The sequence below is a fragment of the Drosophila montana genome, unplaced genomic scaffold (assembly GCF_035044405.1).
Source record: "Drosophila montana isolate Dmon_TW-CO22-7 unplaced genomic scaffold, ASM3504440v1 contig_1761_1, whole genome shotgun sequence".
Lineage (NCBI taxonomy): Eukaryota > Metazoa > Arthropoda > Insecta > Diptera > Drosophilidae > Drosophila > Drosophila montana.
In genome coordinates, this window is record NW_026996690.1 from 1,231,104 (window position 1) to 1,241,761 (window position 10,658).

Genomic DNA, 10,658 nt, shown 5'->3' on the forward strand with positions numbered 1-10,658 from the left:
TGCAACTGCTGCAAGTACTTCAAGTCGGATTAAAATTTAACTTTCAGATTTTTTTTTTTAAAACAGCCCCTATTGACGTGTGCCCCGAAAGTTAGTTAGCTTATCCAAGAAAATTCTATGTCCTTTTCAAACCTACGCTGTAAAAGAGTTTTTCCTTGGCAATACTATGTATGAAAATAATTATATAAATAATAAATATAACACAACTAGCGGGCATACCTCAACCTTGCCGTGGCACTCCCAAAATAATTTCTCTCAAAGATCTTTGAAAATTAGTTTAAAACCAATACAATACCAATATACATTAAGTTCTTATGCTTGAAGCAAATCGGACAAAACTTTAAACTCCACGAAACAAATCCTCGAACCGCATTTTCCACCGAGAAAGCTTTGAAGTTGCGAAAAATGTGAAACACGTCTGATTTTTCATATACACCCCTCAAATAAATTTAAATAAAAATTTTTGAAATTGAGTTTGAGGCCATGCGGGTTAAATTTCCAATCACCAATCAGTCAGTCAGTCTGTCTGTCTGTCTGTCAGTCAGTCAGGACAAACAGATTTATATATAGAGATAATAATATGAGTCTTAGAACATTTAAATCTACGTGAATTATTTTTTTTTTATTTCTTTACTTACGTATGTCGTCGAAAATCTGAGCTCAGGCCTAAAAGTGATTTCTTGGAGCAAGGAACGTGAAAGTGAAATAATAAAAAAGAATATCTTCTCAATCCATTATGGAGAAAGTAGAGCAGTTCTTCGCCTTAGTTAAACTTATTGAAATTATTCAAATATCTGAAATAAATATAGAAAATAAAACAAAGGAAAATTAAATAAAATAAAATAATAAACACAAATATAAATAGTGTATTTATAAATAATTTCTATCAAATAAGTTCCTAAGATTGTTTTCTCAAATAATTTGAGCATTCACTTGCTTAATTTTGATTTCATCAAACATTTTAAAGCCCCTATTAAATAATAATAAATATTAATATAAACTTAAGAAATAAAAAAAAAGGGAATAAGCAACTATGAAAAATATATCAACTTTCATAGGTTTTCAATGAATCACATTTTTTTAATCAACCATCTGAAATGAAATGGCATCATACAAATATATATTTTTTTTTATGGCAGCAACTTTTAGTAATCCTTAAATTCGGTCGAAAAAATTATGGCGAATTTAATGCAATGCAAATGAATCTACATATATGGATAAATAATATTGGAAATTCAATGATTTCGCTACCGAGTTGCTCTTTTATCAATTACCGAGCAATTGCAAAGTGTTGTCAAATCTGCGCCGGAGGCTCTGCCCAAATCGACCATTCAATTCGCTCGTATATGTGTGGGGAGTGCAGGGCGTACAGGTGCGCGGAGACCTTTATCGTTTTTCAATTACCGCCAGAGCGCGCGCGTCTCCCCCTCCCTACCCCCCTATACGACCCTTGCGCAACAAAGTGCAATTAAGCCGCATAATCTCAGACATAGCCTGGGGGGCAATCTATGGCGGAAAGTCAGTGTCGTAAATGTTGTTCAATTGCTCGGAAACGGGTGGAAGATGGGTGGGAATCGGGAATTTCGGGTTCATGCACATATTCATATTGCCATTAATCATGTGTTTTTTTTTTAAATTTAATTTTGCACTCGCAGTGGCACAATTAATCATAATTAATCTAGATGACAGTTAGTATAGCAATGCCTATATGCGTGTGTTTGTGTGTGTGTGTGTTTACATATGTTGTGCACACCTTCAATTTGTATTTGACGGGCGCGACACTTTAACATGGTTCTTGTCACTTGTTAATTAAGATTAAACATATATGTATTTACATTATTTTGCTATTTTTCGATATTTCGATTTTTCGATTATTCGATTTAATGTTTTCATTTTCGTTTTACTTGGCTTAGGGCTAGTCGATTGCACGATTTAAAGATGTATCGATGAATCGATTTATCGATTTTAATTATTTGTTGTTATTTTTACTTAACTACGTATAAAAATACTTAAAGCTGCCTAAATGAAAAGCCCAATTCGATTTACAATATATACACAGATGCGTCTCTACCTCCTATATACAGCGCTTGCATGTTGGGCCGTGTGGGCGTGGCATCAGCATCCCTTCGGGTCAACAGTGCTGTAAAGTGGGCAATGAAATCAATTGCGAGCGTTCCCCAAAGAGCTGTCGCAACGCAACTTACCCCTGTGCCCACGCACCCCACCGTCCCAGGGCAACGCCAAAGCAGACATCAAACATAAGTTGCGGCTCAGAGCCTAGAAGAAGGCCAGCTGGCGTAGGGGGCGGTGTGGCATATGCTGCAGCAGGAGGAGCAGGCCAAGCAGCAGCCACAGGCTCGGGCCTCCAGCCTCCAGTCTAATGCCCAGCTCATGCTGCATGGCCGCGTGCTGTTCGCTCTTAATGATATGCACAAAGACGCTGTCGGAGTCTGCAGCGAGAAGAAATGGGCGTGGTAGATGAATCATGGGCGTGTGTAAGTGTGTGTGTGTGCGAGTGTGTGAGTGTGTGAGTGTGAGGTCAGCTAGCACTCACTTGAGTTATCCGCGGAGCACGTGTAATTGCCGGAATCCGTGTGCAATACACGGGATATAACCAAATTGCTCGTCTTGATTTGCTGCTCGGAGATGACGCGTATGCCGCCGCGCGTCGAATCACTCACCAGTTCGGTGTCCTTGTACCAGAGCATGTGTGTGTAGGGTCCTGGCGCCTGGGGTGCTATGCATGTCAAATTGATGTCGCTGCCGCTTTGGATGAACAGTTCGCGATTGGCCAGGATTTGTGCCTTGGACGCTGTCAATAGATCGCAAAGGTTATGTCAATTACAAACAGTTGGCAGCTCTGGGTTCCATTCCGTGTGTTTCCCTCCCTTTTTTTCTTGGTTTTTTTTTTTAGTACCCAAAACTCATTAGCATTTGCTGCTGCTTCTTGTTGGCACTCGCACCTGACGCTCAGCACAGCTCGTTAAACTAATGCACGTGCCCTTCCCCCCCAACCACTCTATTCCTCTGTGCCCTGCCCCCCTTCAATGCTCTGCAGCTGTTTGCCATCCCAATTTGAATGTAAAAGTTTCTCTTTTTCAAGTATTAAATGCTAGTTTATGTTGTCAAATAAGTTTTCAGCATGATGAGTTTTGAAAAATCGTAACTGAATTTCAACTAAACTGCAACTTTTAGCCAGAATTCAAGTTGTGTTAATAATAACTAAACTATTACAAACTTATAAATGAATTATATATATATTTCTGTTTATTTTAATTCATTTTTTAATATTTCTGTTTCCCATTTTAATTTGGATTTGGATTTGGATGTGGCCTTTGCCGTATTTTGACCCAGTTTCGTTTTTATTCTACTCTTAATTTGCTTTTTTCTCCATTCTCCGCCTGATTGTCTGTCTCCTGACATAACCTCACACATTTACTTTTTTTTTATTATTTCTTTCGCGGCTTTTTTCTGTTTTCTGCTTCTTCTTGTGTACACAATTAGTTTCTTTTATATCTCATTAACACTTTTCCCTGTCAGCACGATTTCACTCATTCTTTACTCCTTCCTTAAACAATAGTTAATCTTGGGATTTTTGTTTTTGATTCTTGTTTATTCTCAGATAAACAATAAATGTTGCCATATAAAATGATCGAAAATAAACAAATTAATTTGCTTTTAGTTGGTTACAGTTAAACAAGTTTTTTCTTACAAAAATGTATAAAGTATTCGCTTGGCATTTAAATAAAAAATTATGTAAATATATATTTTTAATATTAAATAAACAATGATATAAGCGCTAACCAATAGTTGGTATCAAAGTTTTCCGCCCATTTTAAAGTTGCGTATGGAATTTATCAAGTCGCGTATTTAAGTTTTCTGTAGAGCTTTGAAAAAATATTGTTAGTCGTTCGAACGAAATGTAAAACTTCACCCAAAAGTTTAAAATACGTCTCAAATAATTTTGTATTAAGATCTTTGCAAATGAGTTTGACTTCGAAACTTCACCTAACAAAACTTTGACCCATATTTCCACCAAGTAAAGCTGCATTTTTTGAAAAGCTTGAAACACCTACCCGTCAAATAAATTTACAGAAAGCGCATTGAAAATGAATATGATGCCGATAGGATGGTTAACAAAAATGCAGCCGATTACCGTGATTTTTCCACACTTGCGCGTGGAATTTAACAAATTCCCGTCTGTGTGTTGAACGCTAATTATTCAGAACAAACTGTTTTTTTAACTAACAAACATCAAGGTGGAACAAGTAAGAGGTTCTTGTCGGGGGCGCCCGACTGTGTGTGTGTACATGTATACAGTAATTCTTGGAATTTGCGCTAGCTGCTGCTAACACGTGCGCACATAACTTTTGTGTTTCTTAACCGATCTTAATGAAATTTTCGACAGTACATCTTATTGTAGAATAGAATATAGAATACTTGTGTGTGTGTGTTAAAAAGTCAATTGCATATAAATTGTGGCTTAAATTGATGGGCAATACAAGTTGGATAATTAACTTGATTTATAGCTTTTCGGTGGTAGCGGGAGGTGGCGATAGGTATAAAATGAAAGATACTTGATATATATATACTATTCTAGAAGCTACATGTCAAGTTAGGTGACTCTAGCTCATATTATTTGCCGAAATTGCTCAAAAAACAGGATTTCGATATCGATTTTTATCGATTACTTGGAAACGGGGCAAGTTATCGAATATCGGAAACAAACTCGATCTGCGCGGGCAAGTCTCTTTCAAGTCTCTAGCTCTTATAGGTTCTGAGATCCTTGCGTTCATACATACGGACGGACGGACAGACGAATAGACAGAAGGACATGGCTAGATCGACTCGGCTATTGATGCTGATCAAGAATATAAATACTTTATGGGCTCGGAGATGCTTCCTTCTGCCTGTTACATACATTTGCACAAAAAAACATTATACCCATTTTCAATGGTTTCAGGGTATAAAAACCAAAAAGTTAGCCGATTGTCCGTTATAATAATCTTCCGATTCTGTTAATTGCAGCCTCTGCTTGTTGCCCTTTTGGCGCTATAAATCTTTGAGAATTACAAGCGTTAAGCAATGAAAACTGTAAGGCAAGCAAAGTCAAAGTTCTCTTTGAACGTGTCTTTATTTTTTGGCTAGCAAAAACTGTTTTTGTAGACTTAAACTTATTTTATATTTTTCATTATATGTATTGTTCTATATGAGCAGGAAAGTCCTGAAAATGTCGCACAATTATGTATTTAAACAAAACAAATGTGTTTTAAAATTAATTGATAATATCCTTTGGCTAGTTTCCTTTAAATAACAAACTGTAAGCCCCAAAAGAATTTGGAAAAGGAATTGAAAATAAATAAGTAAGGGGCTCTCGTCGGAAGCTCCCGACTAGGGGATACCCTGACACCAAATGCAACACTAAATGCAGCTCGCGCTACGCGCTCGTTTGTGTTAGCTGTCCCAAACTCGTGGCCAGTCAAATCACGTTTTCTTAACCGATCTTGATGAAATTTTCCACAGTAGACCTTATTTTACTATAGAATATTTGTATAATATCGAAAAGCCAATTGCATTTAAATTGTGGCTTATGTAGGTGGGCAGTATAAATTTAATTATTTATTTGATTTATATCTATGAGGTAGTAACGAGGTGCTATAAAATGAAAGATACTTTATATATATGTATATACTATTCTAGAAGCTAAATGTCTAGTTTGGTGACTCTAGCTCTTATAATTTACCAAAATTTCTCAAAAAACAGGATTCGATATCGATTTCTATCGATTACTTGGAAACGGGGTAAGTTATCGAATATTGGAAAGAAACTCATTCGGCGGGCACTAAAAGGACCTACAGCTAAATTTTCTCTAGCTCTTAAAGGTTCTGAGATCCTTGGGTTCATATATACGGAGAGACAGACGGACATGGCTAGATCGACTCGGCTGTTGATGCTGATCCAGAATATATAGACCTTATGCGGCCGGAGATGCTTCCTTCTGACTGTTACATACATTTGCACAAATACATTATAGCCTTTTTACCCATTTACAAGGGGTCAGGGTATAAAAAAAAATTGATTGCAAATGAACTTATCTAGAAGTTGTATACCTTTACCCAATATACAAGCCCATTTTGTTGCCCGATACTTACTCACAACCATCAATTTGTAGGCGAGACTTATTTTTGGCTCCGTGGAGACCTGGCACTCATAGACGCCGGCATCGCGCGGCTGCACCGAGACGACCTTGAGCACCCACTCGTCGGAGTTGTCAATGTGCCGGGCCAGAAAGCGTTGATCGTTGGTGTAGGTCATGATGCCGATGGTGAGTATATGGAGATCCCGCTGCCGGATCCAGGAGACGGCACGATCGCCCAGATTACGTACGCGACAATGCATGCGAGCTGTCGTGCCCAAGGCAGCGATTATTTCACGCTCCGAGCTATTATCGAACTGCGGCTCGTACTCCTCCGGTATCAGATTGGAGAGCTCCGTGGCCAAAGCTGTGGATGGCAGTGATAGCATATAAAGAACTTGGCTTACAATGTGGTCTAAGGCCAGCGTCAATAAACGCTTGTCAAGTGTGGTTACAGACTACAATGCGAGACTTGTCGCACTCAATCATGCACACACACATACACACACTCACACATGCTACCACACACGCACTTGAAAAGGGTATTAAATAACTGTATCTAAATGTCAATCTTAATGTATTCATGTGCATTTATATTCAACATCAACGTCTACGTTTCTATCCAAATCGCATGAAGGGCAAACACTTGGCTACATGTTGCAAGAGACAGCTCGGCAAATGGATATGAATGAGTGCGAATGATTGTGAGTGTGAGTGAATGGCCAGACAGTATACGAATCAACATTCATTTGATTAACGAGTATTTGTGCTTAATTTATGCCAAAGTTTGCCTTCTTATTGGCATATCAACTGAATACTATATATGTATGTGGCCATGGCTAAAAAGCATTCGTATTATGATCCATCATTGGGGCCCGCACTTGAGGCGAGTGATTTATGTGGAGGCCGCTTTATCAACATCGTGTATTAGCCAACTAATGCGCTAATAATCCACGAGTGCCTAAACAAATACAAATACAAACACACAAACACACTGTGTGTGTGACTGCCAAACATACATTATGCTGCTCATACGCATGTATTTGTATTGATTTATAGGCACGCCCATTAGCCCTTGTGGGGGGGGGGCTATCAAATATCGAGCAATAAAATGCCGTTAAACACTTAATTGAAACTGTTGCTATTCGCTTCCGCCCGCAGGCTTCACGTTTGCCCGCCAAACATTAAACAAATGAAATTGCTTTCTGTATGCTGCACAGCTGAAAAAATCACACACACACACACATTCGCACACACACAGGCACCGTAAAAAAACATAAAAATATTTGTATATTTTTTTTAATAAAAGTTTTGAATTTACATGCAAAGTGCGCGGCTCCGTTCAAAAGTAACCGGAGCCCAGTTTTTTTTTTTTGTTTTTTTTAAACTGTTCAGTTTAACCGCAGCTCGCCCGTAACATGCCCCTCCTCCCCCTTACGCTCACATGTGAGCACTAAAACTGAGGCCAGGTGCCATAAATACGAAATGAGAAATTGCATTTGCTTTACCTGCCTCAAAAAACGAAGAAGAAAAAAGATACAAAAAGTTTATACAAATAAACACCCGCATGAGCAGCTCTTCTCTCCCTTCTTTTTTTTGGGTCTAGCGAATGAGTAGTTGGATATAAAATATAACTATTTATTGGTGTATTATTCCGTGCGGACGTTCGGCCTTCAAATATTCATATGCATACTTATTCATATTCATATTTGTTCATGTACAATATTAAAGTGAAATTCAACAAGGCTGTTGATTGGCTCAGTTATCGTTTGATCAATTAAAATGAGCTAGTGCCGGACCTGAAGATGAGCTCATAACATAACGAATCATTTATCAAGTGTACGGAACGGAAAGCTTTACATATTTATTATAAATTTAATTCGCCTTAAGACTTGAAATTTAGTTTCTTCAATATTGTAGAGCAGCTTATATAAACTGCAGCTAATAAAGCTGATCAATTATCCAGAAGCTCCTTTGTTCCGGAACTAGTGAGCCGAAACTGAGAGCTCAGTGGTTGATTGATTAAATAAACTTAGTTCCGGAATCAGTAAAAGGAAACTAAACGCTCAGTAGTAGTAGTAGTAGCTCGCAAATTGTGAACTGATTTGGTTTCAGTTAAAATGTATTTTTGAGTTGGTTTAATGATCAGATTAAAGCTCACAACACCAAATTATCTATAGTTCAGTCAAACGGAAAATGTTCGGCAATTAATCAATGTGAAAAACCAAAGCTGCTTTAGCCTTTAATAAAAAAAAAGAGAAATCACTTAGTTCAATAGCTTCAAGCTAGCTAAAAGCTCAGAAATTTTTCAGTTCTTAAATTAAGAGTTAATTGGCTTGACGCTTCATTATAATATTGTACAAATCTTGCTAGCAACGCTTTAAGTTTTATAACAGCTCACGTTTGAATGATTTAGCTAGTTTAATTGATTTCCCAATTTCTTAACTTTATTTTCAGAGCTCACCTAAGCTTATTTTACTGTATTACTCTCTACAGCTGCTGTGCGGGAATACAGAATCAACGTAAATCAATAGAAAAATGAATATTCTAAATTGTTTAGTTATTTGGATCATTTTGATTGCCCCGGAATTCTTAATTAAATCACATGCAAAATTCTGAGCATTTTTCAATATTCATTCTCTGCTTAATTAATTTAAGTGAGGCAAGGCAGACAAAACGATCTGGCAGCTCTAAAAATTAGCATGTGCCTGTTAAGTTGGCTGCGGTTAAGCATTCGAACCGAAAGAAAGGCTTGCTGTATGCTTAAATTGTGCTGTGTACAACTACTGAAATAAATAGTAATAATATGATTTTCAAGTCCAAATTATTCTAAGTTTATTCCTAATGACAAATTTGTATCCATTTGGTAGAACTTCTTCAATTGCAAAACTATTTTCAATTTCTCACGACAAACTTGCAAGTTTTATTGATGAAATTTGGAACTGGTTGCATTTGCTGATGGTCTTGGGTACTTACCAAAGTGTTGCATGTGGCTGGTGATGCGGCTTGTGTGCTTATCGAATGTTGTGGTTAATCCCATGATCACAAGCATCGCCATAAAGTATTCCAACAACATTTCATGCGCAATTTGTGACGCTATTAAATTATAACTGCAACCAAAGACGACAACAGCAAAAAGTAATTAAAATAAATGATGGCAATCGCAAAACTCGAGACAAAGACACTCTGCCAGCGACTTAAATGAGTCAACGCCATATTGTTTTTGCCAGCCGCCGACCGCCAACAACCAACAGCCAACCGCCAACCGCCATGCTCAATTTATAAGGACACTGGACTCGCCGGGGAAGACAGGGCGCGGCGCAACCGCGGCGGAAGGGATTAGATTTTGAGTCCTAAGTCTTAAGTCTTATCGGAGACTGAGTCAGAGACGGGCGCACATTCATTTCAAATGATGACAAGTCCGCAATGCGGTTGAGTTTTCAATCACCATGACGGCCGCTGGGCAAGCGCGGGGGGTGCGGTGGGCGGGGGGGCGGTAGAGCAGCAGTTGGGGTGCGGTGATTGTGCCAAAGTTAAGCAATTTCTTCATTACGCACTAAGCTGCTGAGAAATTGATGGACGTTTACTTTTTGGGTGCCTGTGGCTATAATTTCGGTCTGGTCACGTTTTACTAATACACTTAATTGTACGAGTACTCAAACTCAATAGAGACACTCATGAGTATTCATGAGTATTGGCAGACGCTTTTGCTGGTATTCGAATCTGTGTTTATGTGTGTGTGTGTGTGGCAGACGCACCTTTTTGCGTAGGACTAGAGAAATTTGTTGTCGATGCGTTTGGATTCAATGTAGCGCGAATTGCGTGCCGCCATTTCATGCGTCGCGTAACGCATTCGAGCGCGTCGCGTTACGTGTTACGTGTTACGTAGCGCGTTTCACGTATTTGCCGTTGCCTCTTTTCGAACTTTACGTCACAACAAAATTGCGACACTCGTTAATCTAACGAGCGGCACGACCACCGTCACGTGTTTCGTGCTGCGTGTTGCTTCGTGTTCAACTCGTGACCGAATCACAGCCAGTCACAGTGAGTCACCGGGTCACGTTTGCAGTACTCTGTGCGTGCACCGCGTTCCGACAGGCTTGAGACGCGCTAAACAACTGAATTCAATGTGAAAACTAACCTACGCAAAGAGTGGTAATTGCAAATGTTCTTTGCTCCGGCGCAGGCGCTCTGCTGCCCATGTGGCAGCAACATGTTGCAGCAACATTTATTGTAAGCGTAATTTAATTGTAACATATACCATTTGGCGATTGCTGTGTAGGTGTAACACACACACACACGCACGTACGCATCTATTGGAATTTCAAGCATCTTTGCTGTGGGGGAAAGTGCTTATGAAATATTTAACAAGGCTTTGAACATAGCGCCAAAAACACATACAAAATCTCGTTTGATTTGTGTCAGGCAACAACAACAGCAACATGAGCAACAACAATGGGTACAATAAGGAACAAGCGCAACAATTGAAGTAGAAACAGGAACAACATTAATAAAAAGGCAA

General features: G+C 38.7%; 1 protein-coding gene across 3 annotated transcripts; it reads right to left on the minus strand.

Annotated features, from left to right (window-relative positions):
• Window positions 1–638: 638 nt before the first annotated feature.
• Window positions 639–10,185, minus strand: dpr5 (defective proboscis extension response 5). 3 transcript variants are annotated; one of them, XM_064700478.1, is made up of 7 exons: window positions 9,895–10,016; window positions 9,113–9,246; window positions 6,153–6,503; window positions 2,555–2,812; window positions 2,205–2,450; window positions 2,072–2,140; window positions 639–794 (listed from the first exon to the last, which is right to left on the minus strand). In XM_064700478.1, exons 2-5 carry the CDS (start codon window positions 9,210–9,212, stop codon window positions 2,278–2,280), a joined length of 882 nt encoding a protein of 293 aa, XP_064556548.1. In that variant the 5' UTR covers window positions 9,213–9,246; window positions 9,895–10,016; the 3' UTR covers window positions 639–794; window positions 2,072–2,140; window positions 2,205–2,277. The 3 variants fall into 3 exon arrangements, with proteins under 3 accessions (XP_064556548.1, XP_064556547.1, XP_064556549.1); XM_064700477.1 differs by lacking the exon at window positions 639–794 and having other exon boundaries at window positions 1,620–2,140; XM_064700479.1 differs by lacking the exons at window positions 639–794; window positions 9,113–9,246 and having other exon boundaries at window positions 1,620–2,140; window positions 9,895–10,185.
• Between the last annotated feature and the right edge of the window lie 473 nt (window positions 10,186–10,658).